Source organism: Dermacentor andersoni, chromosome 8, assembly GCF_023375885.2.
Source record: "Dermacentor andersoni chromosome 8, qqDerAnde1_hic_scaffold, whole genome shotgun sequence".
Taxonomy (NCBI): domain Eukaryota; kingdom Metazoa; phylum Arthropoda; class Arachnida; order Ixodida; family Ixodidae; genus Dermacentor; species Dermacentor andersoni.
This window is the reverse complement of record NC_092821.1, coordinates 129,462,968-129,489,461: the sequence shown is the minus strand read 5'-3', so window position 1 is coordinate 129,489,461 and position 26,494 is coordinate 129,462,968. Positions and strand designations below refer to the sequence as shown.

General features: G+C 43.1%; 2 protein-coding genes across 2 annotated transcripts; both read left to right on the top strand.

The window, feature by feature from the left end:
- The first annotated feature begins 1,148 nt into the window (after positions 1–1,148).
- LOC126526014 (uncharacterized) lies at positions 1,149–19,122 on the top strand. The gene is made up of 7 exons (XM_055067779.1): positions 1,149–1,175; positions 4,117–4,146; positions 7,779–7,876; positions 13,316–13,672; positions 15,291–15,510; positions 17,926–18,079; positions 18,936–19,122. Exons 3-7 carry the CDS (start codon positions 7,822–7,824, stop codon positions 19,119–19,121), a joined length of 972 nt encoding a protein of 323 aa, XP_054923754.1. The 5' UTR covers positions 1,149–1,175; positions 4,117–4,146; positions 7,779–7,821; the 3' UTR covers position 19,122.
- Positions 19,123–19,968: 846 nt separating this feature from the next.
- On the top strand, positions 19,969–23,000 carry LOC129383340 (uncharacterized). Its single transcript, XM_055067780.2, has 4 exons — positions 19,969–20,156; positions 21,560–21,727; positions 21,889–22,020; positions 22,570–23,000. The coding sequence occupies exons 1-4, from the start codon at positions 20,100–20,102 to the stop codon at positions 22,771–22,773; spliced, it is 561 nt and encodes a 186-aa protein (XP_054923755.1). The 5' UTR covers positions 19,969–20,099; the 3' UTR covers positions 22,774–23,000.
- Positions 23,001–26,494: the final 3,494 nt, after the last annotated feature.

The window sequence follows — 26,494 nt, the reverse complement described above, 5'->3', positions numbered from 1 at the left end:
AACAAGAACAACTGCCTCTCGCTCAGACAGCACTACCCGGCAGAGCGCGTAACGGCTTGAGCTTGCCTTCTTGTCCTGCGCACGTTGTATTTCTGCAGCGGTAATTTACCTCATCAGCTATAGCGAAGAGCTTGTCTAATACGAGATTTCGCGCGTGATCGAATACTGTAGCACTACATTCTGGAGAGTGCGTACACCAGCAGCAACGATCAGAGTTGAATGTGCGGTGTCACATTTATGGATAGCGGACTTACTACGGTTGATTCGACGGGGGATGATTTTTCGGTTGGGTCTCCACTGTTTCTTGCTTTCTCTGGGCATAAGCACTTCAAATGATCTTAAATTACACGCTTGGTAGTACTGGTCATTCACCGTCACAACAACCAGAAATTATATGACACCTCGGCACGGCTTGTCGTTCTGGATTTTACGCTTTCCGGAAAGACATTCACGTGATACCCGGTCATGTCGTGCTGTGTTACATTGAATTCGATCTCGTCCCATCTGTGCCAAGTAAGTATAGTAACTTCTACACTTAACGTAGATATAAACTTTAAGCCGTTCAATTTAAGTTCTGCTTGGTGAAATGAAAGCCTGAATAGCCCTCGATTTCTGTACATTTGATGAGCATTGTAGTTGTATACTTATATCCAAGCTTCGTATAGGCACTTGTTATTCGACTTCGCTAAGTTGTTTTGTTCTGTTCTGAACAAAATCATCAGTAGATTAAACTTTAGACGGCCACAGTTTAAGGTGTTTAGCATAGGGCCACGAGAAAACATTCCCAGAACATTACTAATCACATGCAGGACATCTGGCTCCATATGTTAACATTGCGTCGCGTTATTTTGCCTTTATAATTTGAAGTTATCGAAACACTGCCAAGCGATTATCGTTGCCCGCGGCCGCTAAAGACATAGGTTTTTCCAATCCAGAATTTCGCCTGTCTGTGATCACGGTGTTAAAGGTACAGATTTCTCACACGCTTCTTTCTTAGTGCCCTCCTTGTTAGGTGTTAACCCGACTAGCAAGCAACTCATATACCTGCAATGGCTATTAGGGTGTATATATAAGGACAGCTTCCCAAGTTGTGGTTTAATTATACTGCCGAAATTGAGTTGCCCTTTTTTCATTTCCAGGCCTTGAAGGGTACCGCTCACAGATGACACTGCGGAGTGAGTAGCACCTTGCTTGTAACTACCTTTGTCGGCCTCACTCCGGTGTGTCTTAAGAGGAAGCTTTAGCTCGGGCCCAACTCCGATGCGGCCTATTCAAATACATGTAAAAACGCAAAAACATTTTTCTGAGATAACCCCTGGACTGATTTAAATGAAATTTGTTGCATTTAAGAGACAAAGTTAAATTCTAGTGACTGTTGGAAGCGGAATTTTGACTCAGGGCTTGAATTTTGTTAAAATGATTTTCAAAGTTAAGAAGTGTGAAGTATATAGAAGCACGAAGTTCACACACTAATAGCTCTGCATCAAGAACAGATATCGCGGTTCTGTAAGCTGCTTCCATTAGATCATTCAAAGCGGATAAATTTCATGTCATTTTACATCTTACGTGAATTGGTTACGTTGTTTAGGAGGGTTCTGCAGAAGTTGTAATTACACATTAATACATTTTTTTGAGATTCACGTGTAAGATGTCAAATTTACCGCTTTAGATGTGCTATCATATACAAGTCACAGAATTGCGACATGATTTTATTTGCTGAGTTACGGACTTGTAAACTTGATAGTTTCGCTTTCTGAATATTTGCGATTTTGCCAATTTTTAATAAAAAATTGACAACCTAAATAAAAAATTCCAAACCAACAGTCACTAGACTTAAAGCTTTTCTTTTAAATGCACCAAACCCCGTCAAATTTCGTGCAGTGGTTGCTGAGAAAAACGATTTCTCCTTTTACATGTATTTAGATAGGAGCACCCGAGCTAAAGCTTGCTCTTAAGGTCGATTTGAAATCTTTCCAACCATTTATGGCCACCTCTCTAATTACCGCCGTAGCGAACTTCTACAGGGAGAAAAATATAAAACGAACGCAAGAGACTATTTCGGGCTTACTTTTGTTGGAACAACTATTTACCAATAGTACAAACAAAACACTGTTTTACGCCGCCGAGTGTCGCATTGAAGACGCCAGTTGAAATAGCTTAGGAAGGCATGACTTCTTGCTGAATGGTAACAACAAAAGAAAGTTTCAGCTGTGTTATACAGTTAGCTTCGTAATATAGAAAAAAAATATACATTTAAAGTGAAAGGAGACTGATCAAGCCAAAGAAGAGGTAAAAAAAAAGCACACGCGTTGGCGCTGCTTTGAAGTTTCCGCATCCGCTTTATGATGACATCACAAGATTTTACAGCGTCCGTAGAAGACTTATTATTGGTTAAAAAAAAAGCGGAGGAGGGGGCTACTTTCTATTCTAAACAGTTAAAGATTGGACTTAACATGGTTGAAGAACCTACGCTCAGCCATAACAATCGAAATACAAAAGAAATGCATTGAAGTTCGTGACGTCACACTGACACACTGGTGATGGGGTTCCCGCGGGAAATTAAAAAAAATAACCTTGAATCATTTTTTTCTTCTAGTAGTCAACCTATTGGTGCAAAATTAGCGACAATGCAGCTTTCATACTATACAGTGTCACTCTATACTGGTCTTGTATTTCTCTTCAATGTTCATCCAAGGAGTTATTCGATGCCGTATCACTAATTAGACGAACTACTACCCATAAAGCCCTTGTGCCCTTAGGTCCGATGAGAACGTCACCTAGATTAGTAAACTCTAGCGTAGACATAAGGAAAGCTAAAAGCTGTCTTGTTGTCGTCAGCCAAACAGAGCTGACCAGCCAAGTTTCTCAATTTAGAAACATCGAGTATCAATGCCTTCAGACACCAACAATTCAAGGGCTCGGTGCAGGCCACTACACCTAAAATGGATCGAGGCTGACTGATCGAAATAACGTCGATATGTTGAACAAACAGCGCAGACAAACATGACTCACAGGGGACGTCAACACGGATTCGTTCTATGAACTTCATGACGGTGCTGTTGACTCTGGCAGTCTGGGATGTGGTAGTATATAGGGCTCACTTGGGGCATACATCTGCGCATATTCATATGCCGCGCACAATCCTTCCGTAGTGACACCGGTGACCCATCCCGGACAGTAGTCGCTCCGTGCGCCTTCCTGCTCACGAGGTTACCCGCTATTCAAACGATTGCACTGTCAGCTATCTAAGCCGCAGCATATTATAGAAAAATATAAAAATGTCGAAAGCAAATCGGTTGTCATTGGCGAGGTGCCTTGAGTCCTTCATGATTATGTGAATATGTAATGAGGTGGTAGAAAACTGGTTATGACAGCTGAGTGTCGCGGCATTGCGCCGCTGAGCGACAGTTTGTGCATCGATCCCGACCTAGGCGGCCATATTTCGATGATGGATAAATGCAAAGACGCTCTTGTAGTTAAACTTACGTGCGCTATGGAGAACCCCGTGCGGTAAAAATTGTGACGGAGTCCTTCATATCTCGTGCCTCAGAGTAGCATTGTCGTTTCGACACGTAAAATTTCAGAATTTAATATTTTTCTGAGGGCTTAAGACAAGTGCCTGTAGTAAGAACGTTTAATTTATGGTCAATATTAATTGCTAAAAATGCAAAAATTATGGCGAGAAGTTACTCCAAACCGCTTTTTTCTGCGCCTGCGTTCACAACATGGGAGGGCCTGCATTCAAATCAGGGCAGGCCCACATTCGACTCACATACTGCCCGCAAAATAATTTACGCCAACGAAACAGCGCGCACGACCTCCAGCCCGTTTTTCCTGTGTCCTTGCTACTGCCAGTGCAGTATATTCTGTATGACAAATCCTTTCCTTCACGCGATGAAGTTGAACAGCATCGAAAATGATATGCATTTCGTGTTTCATTCATAAGGAGGGATTACAGGTATTGCTTGATTGACACAAATACTGCAGTGCTGATATCTATATTCATTCTGCGTATAATGTACATCAGCAGGCGCTTGCATTCACGGCCCGTACTTTTTAGATCTGAAAGAAGTGGTGGAAGAGTAGGAAGTAAATGGAACCTTTTTCTTTCTGCAGGCGACGAACATTTGCTCCCGTCATCTTACCGTAAGTAAACTGCACACGACTCCTTCAGCGTTGCTAAGGGTTATTTCATCAGAATGTTCGATAAATTCCTTCCAAAGCTGCGTAATTCTGAGGCAGTTGATGACGACATGGCGCTGAGGGGGGGGGGTAGTAGGGCAGAAGAGGAGGAGGGGAGGGAGGGACGGTGCCTTGCGGTCTTGTCATTACAATTTTCAGAGACGCGCTGAAGCAAGATGCCGCACGAAACCGTTCGCTCCCCTTTGCCTGCGCTCTGCATCCCGTCAGTGTTGTGGCAGCCCATGTTCGTGGTTATCGAGTGAGATCTTGTTTCTTTGTGAGCGGGTGAACCCATGCTGGTTAACTTAATAAAATGTTTGCTGCTATTGGAGCAACCAATAAAATTACGAACCCTACGTGGTTTGCTTTTGCTATCGGTGCTTCGCCATTCAGGCAAACCTCTGACGTATTTAACATGCAAGCTGATATACACTGGTGCCGTAAGCTATAGATGGAGTCCTTCAACGATTGCGCCTCTTTTTCGTAACTGACGCTCAGGTAAAGGGCACTGGCGTAGTGTGCTTCATCCCTGATCATTTTTCTAAGTGCCCAACAGCAATAAACAGCGCAGCATACCAAATTGTCCCAGCATATACACATAGTGCTTCTCAATAACGGGTGACGATGCCGGGGAAAGCCAACACCGAGGCTAGACACACATGGGCGAGATGGTTTGTCCCATTTTTGTTAGAGTGCGGCTCGCAATATTGTGGAGCTGTACCGCATGCCTGTCACGACTCATCGAGCGCAATGATTAATGCGGATGGGCATGCACAACCCCTCTCTGTCCTCCCATGAATGGCAGTCAAACTACAAAATTACAAATCACTTGAGGACAAGCGTTCCCTCTGCCCATTTGGTTTCTGGTCTTTTGCCTTACTTGCCCTTTCCCCCTCAGCACTGCTATAATTGAAGTTAAATGCAAGAGGTCACGCGGCTCCATGTCGCGCCTCTCTTCTGCCTGCATCGTAGCGGTGCGTGCTCCACTTAGACTCTCTACTTCCGGTGGGCGCAGATGGCATCACAAAGGAACCACGCATAGCGACTGGCACAGCGATGTAGTGACATATGGCACAAGCAAAGGCACAATTACTCTGCCTTTTCTCTGCGGGAAAACAACAAAACGAATTTCATAACGTTGAACCTGCCGTGGCTTCCCAGCGGCTATGGCGTTGTGTTGCTCAGGAAAGGTCGCAGGTTGGAACCGGCCCGTGGCTGCCGCATTCCGATGGGGACAGAATGCAAAAACTCCCGTACCCTGTAATGGGCTCGTGTTGAAGGACTCCAGTTGGTCAAAATTGTTTCGAAGCCGCTATTGTACTGCTTGCGTCATAATCATATGATGGTTTTTGCGCGTAATACCCAAGAAATGAGGTATTTCCCCCAAAGATTATTATTCTTATTTCTCGAATGTACTGCACTCTTTAAATGCGCGTGATACCACGCGACGGCGAAACTTGAAGGAACGTTGAAATATGACGACCGTAATTAAGCTCATGTAAAATGGCACATGATGCATCTTGCGACAATAGAAATTACAAGAATTTATTTCTGGGGCTTTACGTGCCGAAAACAAGATATTATTGTAAGGCACGCCGTAGTTGGGGACTCCAGACTGATCCTGACAAATTGTTGTTGTTTAACGTGGGCCAAATGCACGGTACAAGGATGTTTTTGCATTCAGCCTCCACGAAAATGTGGCCGCCGTGACATGGATGCGATCCCGCGCCCTCGGGCTTTGCACCGCAACGCCAACCCCACTGCGCCAGCACTGCGGTTTGATATCAATTTAAGGCATTTCGAACAGCCTGCCGTTCGGTCAAGTGAAGGTGTCAAAGAAATGGAAGGCCGTGGCTGCTGCAGTTTAGAAACGAGAAAGCTGGTGACTTGTAATGACGCCGTACTTAAACATTTCATTCGTTTTTTTAACAGAACAATCGTACTGGAACTCGTCTAGTGGCAGTAAGTACGCATGGTGGTTGATCTGCTTCAGGCAATAATAGAAATCTAATCTGATCTTGTTTCAATATCTGTTTACGTACGTTTCCAGTTCAAACCGAAAGCAGGTAAGTGCAGCCAACACCTGGCATTCAATTAAAGGGAAATAACCTTGCCGATAGCCAATAATCAGACTAAGACGTTGAGAGGTAAGTCAACAAAATGTGCCTTGTGATCCCGTACATTGAATAAACTTGTTCTTGGAAGATTATTGAGGTTCAATTGTGGCCTTATTAGCGCTTTAATATATGTTGGCATTCCTATGTGGCAGATCAACTGTTCATGCCTATGGCGTTGACTGTCAAATGAAGTTTATTGCAGTAAAAACGATGTGTATATTAGGTGTGCAACTTGTTTTTTTATGTACTTATATACAGGGTGTTTTCTTTTGGCCACACGGATCTTTTATGATAACGCTATAAGGGGTAGGAACGTTGCGTTCCTGCAGAAAAGCTTTTTTGCAAGGCGCGCCTACATTGCCGCTAATAACGTGAGCATCAGAAGACTAATTAACGAAAAAACGTTAATTAACTTTTTATTTGAACATTTTGGACAGTTATTTGAATGGCGGATTTGGAGGCAGTCACATTTTAATCAACCAAAACTTAGTTTCTAGAAATTTTTACGTAGCACTTAATCTCATGCAATGTTTATGTTTATGCACCGCAGAGGTCCCCACTTGAATGTTACGCAATGTTTGTGTCTCTTCGCTACAGCATCCACAAGCTGTGCCGGTGTGCAAGCAACAGCTCATGCTAATGCACGCTGTGAGACGTTCACGCAGTGACGCCATTAGGACGAAGGCATTGTTTGATGTGAGCACGTGCTCTCACACGCACGTGCTCTCTCGTACCTGCTGCGTGACGAAGCTACTTGGCGTTGGCACGTGGCAAGCATGCGTGCCATTGTGGCCTTATAGTTATAGCATAGGGCTCTTGAGCTGGGGGACGGAGGTTCCACTTTACTATCGGACACGTCATTTTCTCGCGTTCTATGTGTGCGAGCCATGACATTAAAATAACAATAATGTCCATCACTGTCAGCAAAAGCAGCAGCTCTTGCCACCGCGACCTTCAGAGAAATCCTGACGGGTTCAGTTTGATTCTTTTCTCTTTTCAACCGTATTTGTCCTTGTTAACAAGGAGCGAGCAACCGTATAACATCTGCTGTGCTGAGAAGCATGGCGGTGGTGGTGGCCCCTGGTGGCAATGGACATCTTAACATCAAACATGTTTCAGGCAGGCATATATTTAACATTAAAAAGGTGATAGTACCTTAGAAGCACATAAAGATGTGCGTAAAAATTTATATGCAGCGACTTGCGTTAAAAGGCATATAGCAAAATATTTACGTTGTACACATAAAATCAAAATCGGACCGCCTATTGTTTATGCTTGTAAAAATGCACAAACGGTCAGTCAGATGAAGTAAAAAAGAAGGAATCAGGAAGTGAGGAAATGAACAGGAAGTTGGGCAACATCTGAGATTTGTTAAGCAATCATTATTTATTTTTTTGAGAGGTTGAATGCAGGCACAGTTCTCGGTGGCAGCAGCAGAGCAGCAATTTGACTTTGACGTGCTCTTTTCTCTCGCCTCAGGGCCAACGGACAAGCCTATTTCTGCCTGCTAGGCTGTGTTGGCATGTCCCTGGGCTTCGTGCTTTCCGCGGTAGCAGTCCTCGCACTCGTCATGGCCGGTGAGAATCGTTGGCTTACCCTCAGTAATTTTCTGTGTAATATTAGAATGAGTAAAAGAAATGTCAAGAGCCAACCCAGGTTGCAACCCAGATAATATGTTTAGCATGCTTTGTGAGTCTGGGATGAGCGACACTATGTCGCACTATGCGATTTGGGTGACACTCACCTCAGCACCGTGGCTTACCCGTACGCGGTAGCCAACCGGTGCTTCGAGGGCCACATCCTCAAGGGGCAGCTGAAAACCGCGTCTGGTCGCTGGCACAGGGTCTCAAACGGCAGCGTCTCAAAATGCTAGTTGTCATGAGGAAAGAATGCAAGAACGTTTCCCTTCCCGCCATGTGGCGGGAAGGGAAACGCCATATTTCTGTATGTGCCATATTTCACATACAGAAATATGCCAGCAAGTGCAGAAGCACCCCTTCTGTATCGCTTTTTGCTGCAGAGCTTCAGTTTTTGGAAGCGACCGCTTACTGATTTGATTGTGTCTTAGTATCCATCGCCTTTTTTCTACTTTTTGATTTTATTTTTTTCTCTAGTTTTTTTCTAGTTTTTTGTTTTCCTGCGCCTGATTCCGTTGTCTGCCGGCACGTTCGTTCATGGATGCGCAATGTCATTTTTCCCGATTGTGTCACTCCCTCCCCCCTTCACTTCTGCCTTTCCCCTTATACAAGGTATCCGTATTCCGTCAATAAAATTTAGTTGACAGTCAGCGCTTGTGTCTCGTCCTTGGTACCTTGTGGTTGCATGTGTTTGCGCTGTTACAATTTTTATGTCAAGTATGCACCAACTCGCCCAGAAAGAAGTTTTAATGGTACCGCCAAACGGCCAGGAAGTCAAAAGACTTCACTTTATTTGTAAAAGACTACTACAAGCATTAAAATACTTAGACCGCGGCATTCATTTCCCTCGCTCCACCGATGTGCGCCAGCTGACGCCGCTTATGTGAGTGCTCTATCTTGAGGCTTAAGCTCAAGCTTTCTTTCCTCCTCGCAAGAGCCTTCGAATAAGAGACCAGGCATGGGCTGGCAGTGTTCTTTTTTTTTGCGTTACTTGTCGGGACGCCGTGCTGGCTGTAGCACATAGAAAGCACCACCAAAGGACCTCTTCAGCCATCAATTTCGTGCAAACTGGGAAGAAAAGTACCCTGATAAGAAAAACAAGTCAGTTTTGACAGTCTGACTGAAAATATAGACTGCAGTATATGCCCCAGAGATAAAAACAATAAATTATCCGCTGCACCACCACTGCGACGGTGGCGCTGGTATACAATTTACTTGGTAGTGTACCAATTACACGGCCTGCGCCTTGATTCGCAGCAAACTGCAAAGAATGGTCAACGCGTGACACTTCCTTCCAGAGTACTATTGTAAGTGTGGCCAAATGTTTGCCCTTTGTCACCCATTGCGTGGGAGCGGGTTCACCTGCCTGTATTAACCCCATTTCCCGTGCCGCGACAGTTAAAGATCGTGCGCGCTATGAGTCTCGGAGGCCAGCCTTCGCCGTAAAAATATTCTTTGATCACCACATGGCGAGAGGTCTGATGTTTCTGTGGTGCTCAATGGCATGTTATAAACCTAAGCAGCTAATACACGTAAACTATGCGTATGTTTATGTTCTGCTGCGAAAACAACTTCTGTAGAACAGCGCAAAGACTTATATGATCAGGCTTAGCGTGAGTTCCTTTCATTGAGAGTCATCAGGCTAATAATCGTCAATTACAAATTCACATATACCGCACCTGTGAGACGCTGCTTGATTAATTTTTTTCAATCGCATTGGGTTTGAAGTGCAATCACGAATGTTCGAGAGAACTACGTACACGAATAATTAGAAATTCATAACCCGACAAATCGCAAAATCTAGGCATTGTATTAAAATACTCAGCGTATTGAAAATACTCGGTGATTACCAGTTCAATCATTAACTTCAGAACACTTGTTAAAATTGTAAAATTGAAGCCATGCAGTAGTAAAGTCATTGGTGCTTAGGTGTAGTTCTGCACGATTAGGACCGCTCTAGAGATGATTGTTCATCATACCATAAGATACATCCGCATTCAAGTTAACAGCTTCAACAAATCCACCTTCAAGCAGTTCGCGAACATCGTAAATGGACGTATGTTTATCATGTATTGTTAAAAGCCCGTCAATGTTCTGACCAAGTTCTACGGATACTTTGCGTTTATGCAGAATCCCCTTTATTATTGTTTAGGGTCTTCGGACAGTACGTACCTAACTTATGTAGAAGCTGTTGTCGGCCTTCAAAAACGGGCGCTGTGAATAGTTGCATTTTCTAAACATACTGATCCAAGTAAACCTCTGTTTTAATTGCTTCGTGTTGTGCGGTTCATGGAGGCGTATAAAGTAAAATTGCTCAGGCAGTTCATGCAATAATACATTTTAATAATCCACTACGCATCACAATATTTAATTTTCCGGCACGAAACTCGAGGGCAGCTTCTAACAACTTCTAACAATTGTATAACATGGAACGCACTCCCACACAGCGTAAAGGCTAGGCAATACTTTGTACAATGCTTAAAATCTTCTTCTATAATTGCTGGAGGTTCTTTCTATTTATATCCTCTGTTGTCATAACATAGTCTTTTGTTTATCCTACATTTTCCCTCTAAAAAAAAAAGCTTTAATAACGTGTGTTTAAGTTGCCTCGCACAATAAGTACGCTGTTCTTATCTCTGTTAGACCCGAGAACGACCTAGAGGGGGCGCTGCGAGTGGCGCTCGCGTGACGTCAGGGCACGGACTCGCGCCTCTTGTCTGCTGCAGTTCGGGCGCTGCCCGGGCGCCTTCTGCTGTGTTTCCGTTTGTTCGCTCTCGTTCTCTATGCTTGTATACTTATGATGGGCCTCTCCAATATATCTTGTACGAAGTCTTCGCTCGCAAAAATATAATCAAGGAGCTTATTTCCTAGACGACAATATATTTCTCAAAGGCAATGCTATAGTGCCACTCACCCGCCGTGGTTGCTCACTGGCTATGGTGTTGGGCTGCTGAGCACGAGGTCGCCGGATCGAATCCCGGCCACGGCGGCCGCACTTCGATGGAGGCGAAATGCGGAAACACCCGTGTACTTAGATTTAGGTACACGCTAAAGAATCCCAGGTGGTAAAAATTTGCGGAATCCTCCACTACCGCGTGCCTCATAATCAGAAAGTGGTTCTGGCACGTAAAACCCCATAATTTTCTATAGTGCCACCCGATGGAGCTCAGACCAGTCCATTACGAGTTTTTCATGCCCGGATCTACACTTTGCAGTGGTAGCTGACATGAATAATAAAAGCATAGATGCAAAAGCACAGCACACAAGAATCTAGCTAGGATTTCATACCCACCATGGTGCAGCATGCTTGTCACAATCAAACGCTGGCTATATTTGACTTGTACAACATTTATCTTGATTTTAACCCACTAAAGCATGTTTTCTGATGACCAGTAGGTAATGGTATAATATCGAATTGTTCTATTTCTTCACAGAAACGCTCGGCAGTACCACGAGGACTTAACTAACACTGCAGTTTAGATTCTGCCAGCACCACTTGCGTTTTTAACTGCTTCTCAAAACGCCGTTCTGCTCCGGTTAAACTGATGGGGGGGGGGGGGGGGGTTAATTTGAAGCAAAGCTGTTTCAGGCTTACAGCTCTTTGCAGCACACGGAAAGCAACGTACAAATATTTATTCCTTTTCCATGCCACACGTTCAGCTCACTTGAGCAATTTACTGGTGCTTCTTGCTTGAGAAACAAACATGATGAACCTTTTTGGAGAACTGACGCACGTTGCTCGGGCCAAATATTTGAGTGTACCATTTCGCTGCAGCCAGCAAGAAGCCGAAGCCTCAAGCTTTAGTAGTGTGGCACGTACTGAAGTTATCATTGTTCCCTAGTGGAGGTCAAAAGTCAAGTGAATTCGTGTGAATCTTGTGGTGTCTTCTTCATGAGGCGGATATGCGAGGTTTTGTCGTACGTACTGACGAAGCGAATAGTTTTCAGTTTGTATAATTAAACAACGCCGGATCGAGACATGGTGAGGCAGAATGTATTTGAATGTTCCATTTCAAGGGAGCCTAAGCTGTGCGGTAGTGCCTCCAGTATGCTATAGGCATTGTAATTGGCGCTGTGAAGAGCTACTTCCTGGTTTCGATTGCAAGTTGTAGTGAACGGCTCTGTTTCGCGAACAGTGCGTGCCTCGCCATAACGACAGTCGGTTGCTTCCGTTGCGGGATGGGTGTGCCATGTCGCCGATAAAAGCTAGCGAGGGCCACTATGACACATTTCATCACTTGCAGTTGGTTGGTTCTCGATCTTAACCACGAAATTTTCCTTCCTGTGATGGCTGTTATGGTATTCGCTACGTATACATATACAAAACATGGTGCGCCGTCGTATTAAAAGTCAATGCGTTTCTTGGTGCCTGTTTCAGAGAACGGTGAAAGTAGTATTAAACCTTTTTACAAACAATGAGCGCCTAACTCTTCCTTTTAGGCCTTAATACAGTTACCACATTTGACTAAAACTCACCAGAGTAATAAGAATCATGATGAAAGCTTCCTTCTAACACGATTTTATAATGTTGGCACCAAATATCAAGGTTTCCTTCCATGTAGAATGCGATGCCTCGCATAGCTAAGTACTAAGAGAATGTTAAGTGTTTAGAGGAGCATCACACATAACTTCGCGTGTTGAGCTTGGACATTCTTTTTAAACAATATTTATGGACAGACATGGCGGATATAGCATCGCAGGAACAGCAGACCCCTTCTGCGCCATATAGCTTGCGATATCCAAGTCGCAAATTTTCTCCATTCACGTGGTTTTGAAGAAGAAACTGTGGCTCAGGCATGGCAGCAAAAATAATCCGCAATATTCTTTTGTAAGTACGGCTCGAGCCGCCAATACCCCAAGCATGCACGAAGGGAACCAGCGCCCACTGCAGCCGGGCGAGCCGGAGCGAGCGGCGTCCTGGCCGCGACGCCACTCGCGAGAGGGCGCCACTCCAAATTCCCGCCGCTAATAGTCGCCAAGGCTATGGGTCCAAACAGTATTGTGGGTATGCAATGAATCAAATAAAGAAAAAAACTAGAACACAAATAAGTTGGTCTAGCAGACCTCGAGGAGGCTGTATTCTAAGGCGTGGTCGCCTCATGATCCTTGTTTAGCACACGACTACTCTGCCGCTGGGAATCAATTTCGCAACTACATACGTGTTCTAAAATGTAAATGCAAAGAGTTATTCGATTTCCGTTGATAATTAGCAAACCCGATCATCGCGCTTAATTCATCGGGTAAATTTCACCTCTTCCACAAGTTCGCTAGTATGTATTGGCAAAAGTGCGAGAATCGCGATGGAATATGTAATAATTATTTTCTAAATAAAACGTGGAAAAAGCGGGATTTGTATTCGATGGCATTTTTCGTATGCAGGTCTGCCAAACGCTCCCGAGACAACGGTACTAGATGAAGACGGCAGCGATGGGTCCTCATCCTCATCTTCCCCATCCTTACCAGTCGCAGCCCGTGCGACCGTTGAAGTGATTGTACAGCGCACTGCGCCTGTGCACAGCACTGTGGGGACGCCAGCTGAGCCGATGGTACCAACAATGACCACTATGACGAAAGTACCGACCGTGACCCATGCGCCTTCAACAAAACCGAAGGAGGCGACCACACCGCCTCGTCCTTCCGTTCCGACTACGCCTAAAGCTACGCCTCCTGAAGAGTACTACGAAGATATAGAAACGACTGGAGGCGACTACGATTACTTTACGCCTTCCGTGAAACGTGAGCTTTATGTTGACACGCATTGTCATTCTTGGCTAAATTGGCGACGCCTTGTGTTAGTCTACTTATTTTTTTACAATGTTTAGCAAAGGGCGTTGCCATTTGCTAGACATGGTCGCTCGATTCTTGTTCACCTTAGTCAAGTGTCGAAGCTTGAGTATATCATCATCGTTATCCCATTCTTTACGGATCATTTTCTTAAAATTGGCAATCACCGCTTCAATATCGTTGGGTCCATCATGGCCTTCTTCATTATCACGATAGCTTCGCATTCATGATGCCTGAATGGCCCGGTTTTACTCGAGCATTCGACGAAGGCTGGAGAGAGGCGTAAATTAAACGAAACATTACGAATTGTGGCACTCAGGCCCACAATTTGTGAAAATGGAGTTCATTTTGTCCAATCATCAGCGACGGCTCAAATGGCTATCGCCTTGCACAGTAGAACAGAAGGTAGGGGCCTTGGTACCCTGGCACCTGCATGCTGATGGTGATGGAATGCAAAAACGCTCATCGACAGTGCCTCGATGGCGTGTTAATGAAACCTGAGTTGTTTGTATTAATCAGCGGAGCCCTGCTTGGCGCCATCTATCATAACCCAGTGCGATGTTTCAGGAAGTTACACCAAATAATTTAGTAATGAAATATTCCTAGCTTTCTGCACTTTGGGGCGAATTTCGTAGAAATATTTTTTTCAGCCCTATAACACTGTATTGACAACACGACGTGGTGGTTAGCACTGCGATCAGCCACTCAGTAGTGTGTATCTTTAGAATTGAATACAATTACGTGAAAGCTTATTACAAGGTACAGGCAATAATGCTCTCCAGTTCTGGGTTATTTCAGTAGCGGCCTATTAGAACTTGTCTCGTAATGTACATTTGTAAATAATCTTTGCGCAGTTCCTATTCCGAAGGCAGGAAATGGGTATGCGCCACTGACTATTCTCCTCCAATTGACAGCTTTGTTGGGCAAGTTGGTATAGCTTGAAGGAACGTTAGCGCAAGCAGACAAGGACAAAATGGAGACGTCTTTCTCATGTGTTTGATCTTAAAGGCCATTTTAAGTACTTTTCTGATAGTTTGCTTACTGCTTCGTTGGTTGCTGAGTTTCGTGCTTAGTCAAGTCACATGAACGTTTTTTTTTTTTTTCTCTTGGACGCAAACGTTATGTTTCTTGACAGCAAATACAATCAAGGTAAACAAGAGCGAAGTTCACAGGAATGCGAAGGCTTGGAGTGAATAACAGTGACTGAACAAAGAATGCCGCAGGAGGTCACGTTTCAACTAGGGGACATGTCTTTGACTGTGAACCAACTGCTTTGCCTTGACTGACGCAAGCACCGTTCACAAAACACTGGCTTCTCTGACATTGTTCAATCACAGTTACTACCCATACCAGTCATTCTGTCAGACAGACAAAAATAAAAAGATGACGACAAATGGACCGACAAGAATAGTTCTGTGGTGAGCAGACCAATTAGGTTCATTATTTTATTGATCCTAATGGCAGTTTAGACATTTACATCGTACAGCGTCTCGCTTCCTCCTCGTTTTCTAATCAAATAGCCTCAAGAAGTGTTTTAGCAGTCCTAATAAAACAACTGACATACGCCCAGATTCTGCGAGACCTGTCCGCATCCCGCTGTTGTGCACGGTGAGTGTGAAGATCACGGGAGCCACCGCGCTGCCGGACGACGGCCTGTGTGACGTCATCTTCTACGACTCGTTCTACGTGAAGAACGATCCTCACGGGTGGCAGGACGCTGGCCTGGATTATCTTCTGGACTCTGGGAAACGGATGATGAACACCGGCATCGGCGTCTCCTTTTCACCAGTGTAAGAGCCTGAACACACTCCGTAGTGCTTTCACCATCGCTTACGCAAGACGTGCATTCTCCCCGTATACTTTGCCAGCGATTCTTTCGTTCGCTATTGGGCATTTGACATTAGCTTATACCATTGCGGGTCACACGATGCACTGGGTACACGTTAAATTTAAAATTAAGGATAAAATATATTCTGGACTCACCCCCTACGGCGTGCTTATTCTGAAGATCGTGGTTTTGTCGCGTAAGTCCCCAAAATTAAATAACACCCTTTAGGACATAATCAAAATCGTGAAAGTCGTGAAGGGGTCATGAGTTTCTTTCTGTTTTCTTTTACGAAGCCTTACCCGAATTGTGTGGTAAGGCGAAATCTGGAACCGCTATGCGTACATATTGTACGGCGATCCTCCATTCCTTCAAACAAATGGTTGTTTTTTTGTTCGTCCTCTGTACGAACAACAGTTGTCAGACTTTACCTGAATGATCATGACACATTTGTTGCCTCTCTACTTTAGCAAAGCAAACACTAGCTCTAACAAGCAAACTTCAAGTGTTATGAACGACAGATGCATTGCGCCAGTGCAGTGAATGCCCCATAACCAGAAATCTCCAGCTATCTGAACAGAAAAAAAATTATCTTAAGGCGTGTTTCGATTATTTGCAACGGTGATTCGAAGTGAAATTTTATGGCGAGCTTCGAACTTTATCGCTGTATCATAGTTATGGGCAACTACGAGCCCCAGCACCTCCATTGTTTTATGTCGCACCAACTATAGACCAAACGTAAAAGAGGCAAGCGGTGAGCGTTGCGTAATCTTAAAGTAGACTATAAGACATGCATCAATCTGTGAACTACACCTAAAGTTAATGATGCAACAGCAACCAACTTACCAAAAGATGGTGTTTACTGGATTTTATTGGCGCAAGGGCCAGGTGTGGCCAAAGAGATCTCACTAAAAGCTGGTAATAGTTTATACAATCTGAAGGTCATTAGATGAATACGTATCTGCTTGAGGTGTAGCAACATGTGACTGACGTGCTTTGTCAGTGAGGTAAACAGTTCGGTGTTTTGAACTAGCCTGAGTGAATCATGCATTCTTAATCTCGTATCTTCGCTAGCAATTTCGAGCTCAGCTCATTATTTAGCACAAAGTAACACAAAGTTGTATTTTAAGTGGACTCGAACCTAAACTTATGCTGCTTAGCATAAATCTCCCTCAGCCGATGTGCTTGACACAGCAAATTAAGGAATTAGCCTTCCCATCTTATTTCCAATAGAATATAATCAAAAACAAACATTATCCCTGTCAGTCCCTCTTCGCACCACACAACTAAGCGTCACACGCTTCCATTTATACAGAAAGAAGCTAAAGAAGTGACTTTTCTCATCAAGCCCACCTTACGTGGTGTGGAAAGTTAAGGCAGCATATTGCAAGAGAACATTTAGAGCACCTTTGAATAAATAACTGTCAGCAAATAGAAAGGCCAAATAAAATAAAAGCATACGTTAAGGTTGTCGTTTACTGGCAAACTCAAGTTACTCCGTCTCGAATATTCTTTCTATATTTCGTATTTTTAAAGTTTTCTTCTTTCTCGGGAGTCCACCTGCGTTGCAGCTGAAACATCGCGTGACTGCTTGTGTATTTTAGGACAATGTGAGCCTGACGCCATAAAACAACAAAAACAACTTCAATTATTTCCGGCTAGACAAGGAATCGGTTTGGGTGATTTGGCACTGCGCAGGAAAGGGCTGCAGCGCAATGGTCCAAGTGCTTCTTCACCCTGATGTACGGTGAAAAGTCCATATGCCGCCTAGTTCACTGACTCGTCCAAGCATCGCAACCACGCCTATTACACAATACAGATACTTCATATTCTTGCAACATGGAGATGTGAGCGAGAAAATTACCCTGCACTTTATATGTGTGTTCGATATATTTTGCGCAACAGTCCCTTTTAACGATTCAAGAGTTCTGGGAGCGTGGCCTCTCAGCTCCTCAGCACAGAAAACCACGCGGGCTCTTCTGCAGCCCATGAATGCGACAGACTTGCGTGCCCGACTGTAGATACATAAATTAATGATCTAAAAGTCCAAAAAAAAGGTCAACTCATGCCTCCACTCTCTAGCATCCTCTTTCACTTCTCGGTCCCCCTTCTCAATCGTAGGTTAGCACACTAGGCAAATTTTAATTACCCTCGCTTCCTCCCTCCCTCTTATTCTTTCTTTCCCTCTTTCACTGTCCAGCAAGTGTTGCTGAAAACATTATGAGTGACCCTTCAGTATAATAACGCTCTTGAATAGAAAGAGTAACTAGGTGCATTAGCGTATGTGAAATAACACGGTTTGCAGCAAGCTGAACGAGTACTTGCTTCCTTGTGATAGACATTCTCAATGGAGTGTTTCGCTCTTCTTTTTTTTTTTCAGCAATGGCAAGCTTTTCACTGATGCGTTCGCTCCAGCTTTCCTCCCTACCGTCGACAAGTTCCTGAGAAACGGAGTGTATAGCTTCGGCATGCTGAACGTCCACGACAAATATACTACCGCAAAAGATTTGGCCACATGCCTCCAGATTCTGCAGGTATGCTTCGCAGATGGCTCTCACCTCGCAACTCTAGCGAGAAATAGAGATATGAAATTTATACAGTAATATTTTTTCATTGAAGCAATGAGTGCTTGGCCTCTTGATTGTACGCACTTGCAGTGTCGCTAAATAAACATCCAAATTCTTCTATAGATACAATACGCTACAAAGATCCGTGGTCAGCTCCAATGTTTCTTTTTCATGTTGCAAATGTTCCTACGAAACTCGTGTATTTACTTTATTTCTGTGTACGGGGCAATATTACATCACGAAAACGATTTTCCCCACTGATATTAATTTACTATCTACTTTTCCTCCTACGCTTTCATTTGCAGGGGCACAAGACGGCAAATGTAGTGTAGAATTAGGTATAAAAATAAATTAGATATGATTATTCCGCGGTCCAATTAATATCACGCTAGCTTCAGCGACAAACTGAAAAATTATGAAGTTTGAGAAACGATGGTGCCATTTGGCGCCAGAAGAGCAAAATCGATTTCGCTTTAGTTCTCGCCGCGGTGAGCGTCTTGTCACCCAAAATCAAGTTTGTGCCAGCGTTCCTGTAGCGGGTAAAATATTTTTTTGTTCTGAGGCGTCGCCACACCCGAGACGTACTCTTTCGTCAATGTCCTCAAAAATGTACACGATGCGTCATAACTTAGCGTCACAACTGTTTTGCGAAGTAAGAGTGCACGCGGTCGAAAATGTTTAGCTGAAACTGCCATTTGTACCACGCTTTAAGAGGTCAATGTTCAGCAATGTCTTCAACTTTATTTACGCGGGTACATAATGCGTGCTTAAACTATCGTTCGTATCTTGTATTCCCAGTTAACTTTCTTTTCGTGCACTGCAGCTAATCAAACAACGTGTAGGACGTGCAGAAAACAATGAGGCGGACTTCCCACCTGCCTACACTGTGCTGGGCGTCTACTTCGACCTTCCCTATCGATACCAGAACATGAAACAATTAAGGCAAGTTTTATTTTTTTTTCTTGGCAGCGCAACCAAACCTAAAGCGTCAATACCTGAAACAGAATGAAACCAAGAGACGAAAAACGAGGTGGACTCCAATTAAACTCTGCCTTCCAGCTGCAAGTTAACAGATAATGAATAGTGCGTCTACGCGCGCACAATTTGTTTAAAAATTCAGCTAATAAACATAACATATACCCTGACTAAATTATTTCTGCAAAAGTCATCGAAAACACTTCCGACAGATATGGAAAGGTGATAGGAAAGATAAAGCCACAAAATAAGCATTCGGTTAAGACAGCAAGCCATCATTTCGCAGTCGACTAGTCGACTTCGATATGTATCGTGGTTCGATTGGAAAGTGTAGTTATTCAGGAGTGCGTTCAGCAGACGGGTAGCACGAGGCAGAAATGAAACAATTGAATCTTAGCGTGGGACCTTAAATTCGGGTGTAGCCGACCTGACTGCACCATTCGGACCGTCCACGATAATTCTTTCGTATTTGACATTGATATACAAGCAAGTTGTGTGAACGAATCTATGAATAATGACATAAGGGCAATGTTTGAATTAGGAAGGAACAGCACCAACCAAGACGATCACGAGAGGGAGAATGACACAGGACAAGCGCCATCCAATGACGGGGGCGCTGTTCCTGTGTCGTTCTCCCTCTCGTGATCGTCTTAGTTGGCGCTGTCCTTTCCTAATTCAAGTATGCACCATCTAGCCCAAATGAATGCTATTAAGGGCAATGGCATGATGAGTAACCAGCGGTTACAGTAAAAGGTCATGATCATGTCTCAGTTATGAATGTCCCAGATAAAAACTGCAAGTGATGTCAACGCAACTAACGATAACTTACGTGTCGTCAACGGCACAAAGAAACGAGATCCCGCGGTTCAACTTCCGCCATGTCTGATGCCAGATACTTTATTTGAGTCTTGCTTTGCGCAGGCGATTCTCCGTGCCCTCGTTCTTCGTTAGCATCACGCATCCCTCGTACTACAACACCAATGATCCGGACTGCCGCATCCTGCCTAATAGCATGCTGAATTTCCCAAGGAGTCGACCACGTAGCGCCATTAAATACGGCATCACAGTTGTAAGTTTACTTTATTTGTACCTAAACGCGCCGAGCGGTAAAGGTTTTCTAGTATTGTTTGAAGCGTTCAATGCACGTTTAAACCGCACGAAAATAGAACAAGTTTCAAGAACTCCTTCCGATGGCAGGCGACCTCAGAGTTGGGCTCCTTAGTTCTTTATTATCGCATTAACTGAATCTGACGTTCTCTAGGTAGTGTTATGCGCTGAGTCTCGAACGTTGCGTTCAGCCGTTACGAATATTATGACCACCACCTTTTGTGTACCGGTCGTTGTTAATGTCACTGAATGTTGAACCACAGGAAATATGCGACCTGAAGTAAACGAATGCTTTTTGTAGTGATTGTCTAGTGTGGCATTATTAGTGCTTAAAAAGTGTTGCACATTTTCTTGCTCGTGGTTTTTTTTCTATGTTAAGAAGAGCCTTTAGTTTGGGGGTACTTATCTAAATACATTGGAAAGGAGAAATAGTTTTTTTTTTTTGGAACCACTGCACGAAATTTGATGAGGTGCGTTGGCTGAATTTGAAAGAAAATTTTAATGTCTAGTGATGGTTGGTTGCAAACTCTTTATTCAGTAATTTGTAATTGACATTTTGTAATGATTGATAATTTGTGAATTGTAATTTGCAATCGGTTCTCAATTTCGGATCTGTGAATTCATTCGTAAATTTCTGCCTTCTCATTAGGAAATTTGCGCATGCGGAGAAGTCGATAGTATTACGTAGCATATCCGCACGGGGCAGGATTGCAAACTTATGTTACTGATGATTCGTAGACTTACCGGTTTGCGAGCTCATTCACTGTTGCAAATCAGTTCGGGAACCGTTATAAATTTTATTTCCCCGAAACGACACTGAAGCGGAACGAAATCGTATAACTTTAAACCCTTACCCGATCGAACCGGTATTTTTCTTTTTTGGTTCGACACGCTGCTTTATCTATTGCATTAGAGTTTCATTAAGCCAGAAGTATTCATTGAGGGCGTTGTCAGCGTGAACGCTTTCAACGACACAGGCACCGCTGCTAAACACTGTGCAGGAAAGCTGTGAAAGAGCTGCGCTAGAGTCAGGAACAGGTCTGCGTCAACTTTGCTCCGCCCGAATTAAGGCAGTTTCTGTCCAATGACTCATTTTGCCTTCCGTCAAAGTGATGCCACGCGTAAATTTGGCAAGGCCATACAAATCTTTCGGTTCGTGTTTTGTTGAGTTATATCTAAAGCCCCAGGCATTCTGAGCGCATATATTTCGCCACAGTCGTAACACTGTTCACGTACAGTGCTCCTGCTATTCGCGCATGCAGAGTACTTGCTTAAAAAAATACCACACATTCATCAAATGACAGAGTCTAACTCCTGGTCTTTTTATTCAACATTTGGCATTCTATCTCAACAATGACTCCTCAGACGGAAGCAGTCAACCACGTCAAATGGACGATGCGCTATAAGAAGAACTACACGGAAATGGCCATATCTTTCTCCATGCGTGGCTATGTGTATTTGCTGGGCCTGACCAGTGCTTTGTTCACGCCCTGCACAAACATCTTCAGGTACTACGACACTGCTCCAAATCGCGTAAGTACAGCCAAACCTGCACGCCTATTACGCACGCGCATAGTACACCATTGGAATTTGTCACAACTGTAGCTCGTCAGACATTGCTCTGAAATTGCACGTAATAATCCATAGCTATGCATACCGTAGGGTGTAACTATGACACCCGGTGTTTCGCGCAGCTCTGCAACACGAAACACGCATCCAACTACCTCTACGACATTGAAATGCTTGCTGACTACACCTTCTACGTTGATAGACCCCCAAGGAGCACAATGATGACCTTCGACTCCGAAGTCGCCATCAAGTCAAAGGTGGGCGTCTCCGCATTCTATGTAATGAATCTCCTTGCATTTGGTCAAAGTGACCCCATGCATAAATTTACTCAACCGTTCGGCCCAGCTTGGCGTCAAAGTAGGGTGTCAATGAAAAATTGTCCGATAGCACCAGAGCTCAGATATGATTGCCAATCGCAGAAAACGAAAGCATGCCTTAAAACTGGAAATGACAAACCCTTACCAATTTCCACGTGCAAGCTGTCCATTGAGGCGTTCGTTACATGGAGGCGTTCGTAATCAAAATTCGTTGCGTGTCTCTTAAATACGGCGGCGCTGTGGCACGTTCCTACACAAGGTCTTTGATGCGACAACGTTTTAATGCTGAATAAATTATTCACTTGCTCGGCAAGGCCCACTGGGGTGGCTGAGCGACGCGTTAATGACTGAAATTTGAAGTCCGTATCTAGTCGTGACACGCCATTTGTCCATCTGGCTTCACTACACTTTCGCCGATTTCCACAGTCAGTGCGATCTCATAATATTGTTTTTCCATATTCTCGTGCACCTTGCTTTTGGGGAATGCAGCTTTGTTGGACGGCCGCCAATTTCCCGAACCTTCCCATCCTCGCCACCGCCTACGATGTGGACTACGATGCCAGTGACGAGGGCTGCCCTGCTCTGCACCTGGGAAAGGGTGCCTACAGACGCCTGAGATTGCTCAAGGCTCTGAACAATTACGTGCGACACAACTTTACGGATCTTCAGCGCTGCCTCGCCGCTCAGTTTTGAATAAACTTAAAAAGCATACTCGACGCAGGCCGCGGAGCGAGCGTCACGTGATCAACAAACCTAAAAAAATAAAAACAAGGTAGGATTGGCTGTTGCATACCCTCTGCTTTAATTAAATAATCAACCAGCTAATAAAGAACAAAATTAATGAACGGATTAAGGAATCACGCAAATGAATAATAAAGAAATTACCAATTAATCACCAATGTAATTTAATGAATAATTATTTATTTATTAACTGGCTGATAAAATTAATTAAAATGATTGAGTAATTTATTTATACATTTAATCATTTATTTATCTATCCATTTGTTAATGTATCCATTTATTGTGTCTTCATCAACATAATTGGTCGTCACTATATTTGGTCTATAACAATTATAGAGCAATTTCTGTATTGCCACTTTTTTCTAAAATTGCTGAGAGTAATTTACAGAAGAAACAACTGCTCTTTAAAGGACAAAAGCGTAATTTGTAAACAGCATACGGATATCAAACGGGCAAATCAACTGGAACAGCTCTATGTCATATTACGGATAACTTACTTTTAAATTTTGAAAAGAAGCTGTATACCGTTGGTATCTTTATTGATTTCCGCACAGCTTTCAATGCCATTAAACATGACATACTACGTAAATGACTAGAAATATACGGCATTCGTGGACTGTCTGGCAAACTTATACAAAATACTTGAGTGGAAGAAAACAGTTCAAACAACTTCGCGAAACTCGGTCTGAGACCGGCAATATAATATATGGTGCTCCTCAGGGATCAATTTCTGGTCCTTTGCTCTTTATTATCTACATAAATGATATTGTAAATATACCTTTAACCCCAGATATCGTTATTTATGCAGACGATACAAACGTTTTCTTTTCCGGACCTGACCTTGGCTTGCTGGAATCGCAAGCTAATGCCTGGCTTAGCAAGTTATACGCATGGCTGAATAATAATGAAGTAGCATGTAATGTAAACAAAACAAAAGATATGATTTTCGCTCCGAAATATAAACCCACATACTATAATGTCATATTACGCATCAACAATTCTAAAATCATGTTAACAAATGGCTGTCGATTGATTGGGGTTTGCTACAAATCTCATTTAAGCTAGCCGACCATGTCAACCATGTACGGTTGAAAGTACCTTGCTCCATAGGCTTGATGTACCGGCCGAAAAAACTTATACCGATGCGTTTGAAGAAACAATTATATTTTTCACTAATTCACTCAAATCTGGGGTACTGTCATTTAGTTTGGGGATTACGCAACAAGGCTGATTCGGACCGGCTCTTAGCACTCCAAAAAAGAGCTTTACGTTTTGTGTGTTTTTCATTGTCTGTACCAGACAGCTGTATATTCCAGATTCTAAAAATATTGCCTTACGCCGACTTGTACAGTTTCTTCCTAGGACTTTTTGTTTATTGTGAAATGAAGAATAACTAGATAGTTTTCATTGAAAAATATTTAAAGCGGGGTGTAGAATATAATTTACGTACGAGTACTTTAGTTAGACATAGACTCTGGACCAACTATGGCACCCAAACTATACATAATCAAATAATATCCCTTTGTAACAGACATCCCTCTGTAATTGATCACGCTCTCAACAGTAAAACTGTTTGGCAATACAAAAGGAAAATAAAGCTACTATTGTCAAAAATACCCGATCCTAACTGATTTTATTTCATGCTTTAACCTGCTGTGTCATCAAATTCATTGCTGTATGTAGTGCATATCTTGACTGGTGATTATTTCATCCCACATATTCATATTTGTATATTGACACAACGTACTGCACTATATTGTATGACTTGCTACTCTATATGTATTATTCAGTTCATTACAATCTTTGTAAAGTGTACATTTGCTTGTGCTCCCTATGTAGGATACAACCTCTGTTTTGTTCTCCTCATTTGGTATATCATTGCACACTGCACTTGATTTGGTGAAAATGCTGTCGGATGTGTACGCCCAAGGCGAAGGCCTTGTCAGGAAACATACATGTTTCCTTTTGCCACGCCTCGTGGACATACCTACAGCATTGCATTTATGTGCGTAATAAAGGTTGACTTATGAAAACGCCAAGCGGTGAGACAGAATGAAAAAAACAAATTCAGGGCTATTCCACTTTCTGAAGGCGGATGACCAACGGATGACCAACGGACCAACCTGTATGTAACTTAAATAAAATAAAATAACAATACAATGTCGCAAAAATATGCACGGTGTTATGTTCATTGTGAGTGTTACCTTGCGCGCACCACTGATCTTTGTCGTCGTAGTACACAGCAAATACGGGATGAAGTGTTTGCTTGAGGCGTTGACGTGCGCCATACTGGATAACCTCTGAGACGGTTCAGCATATTCTTTGTATCTCATGGCACATCGGATCGTCGCAGAAGTATTAAATTTTATTTGAATTATGGGGCTGCACGCTCCAAAACCACACTCGAAAATACCATGTAATATTCTACATGGTATTTTCAGCTGCACGAAAATTTTTCATAATTTCCAGTGGCAGTCAGCACAATGCTAACCTTCAATCTAAATTACTCTATCACGTGGCTATTACTTCAACTATAAATGAAAAACCTTATTTGAGCAATAAGCATGCGTTTGATTATTACCTTTTAAATAATTACAATACAGCACAAACTTCGGTCTACGAATTTTAGTCGGACAGTTGGCAAGGCATCTTGAATTGGAAAGACAGCACTCCACCAGTTTCGATATCATGATTTTCAGTGTGCGACGAAATTTGTTGACGTTCTAGTTATTTTTGTGCTTCAATGCATCAAACAGCGTTTCCTTAAAGAAAGAAATAAGCGGAACAATGGTGCATCTTCATCGCAACTCTGCCGGTGCATATGTTGAAATCTGTGCCATCCTCAGAATTCTTTCCAAGTCGATACCATCTCTATAGCTACAATCACAATATTAAGATATGTGCGGTAAAGTAATATTTTAAAGCGTCAATTAGCGTGGCTACGATAGTTGTTCAACTACGCATTTTGATTTTCTTGTAAAAGTAATGTCAGTCTCATTTAGTAAATTAAGTGAAGCGTTAGAATACTGCTATTTGCTATAGGCAGTTTTTCGAAATTTGGTGCAGCTAAAAAAAACCCTACATATTTTTTCTGAATCACTAACCGCTGAACTGCACGTTCTTGCTTGAAACGCGTGCTTTTCATTTGAAGTTTAGTGCTATTTGTCCTATAGTCAACTTTATATTCTAACTTTAGATAGCTCAATTTTGTAGTGCTTTATCAAGTGAGTCGGTAACCGAGTACATCAACAAATGTTTGGAGGTTTTATTGCGTTTTACTAACCTCTCTCATTCGAATATGAAAACTTCTTGAGGGAGTGTTATGTAGTGATCGATGATAAAGACCTGGTCATTCCTTTGTACAGACGGAACGCATGGTACTTAAAGAGCAACTTAAGTCGTGAGGAAGCAAGTGGTTGTGAGGAGCGAAAGATTTGAAAAAGTGATTAGCCTTTTCTTTAAAAGAAAAGTCCAGTCTGGGGCTACAAGGAAGTGCTTAGTGGGAACAATACGCTGGAGAGGACATGCGCCACAATGTTCCTGGCTGCAAACTCGAGCCAGTGGTGTCCCTGCACTCTTAAAGCACGGATCCTCTGTTAAAGTATAACCACAAAACAATAATCAATTTCCAGAACACAGATAATGGAATACTTACATGTGATTACATTCTTAA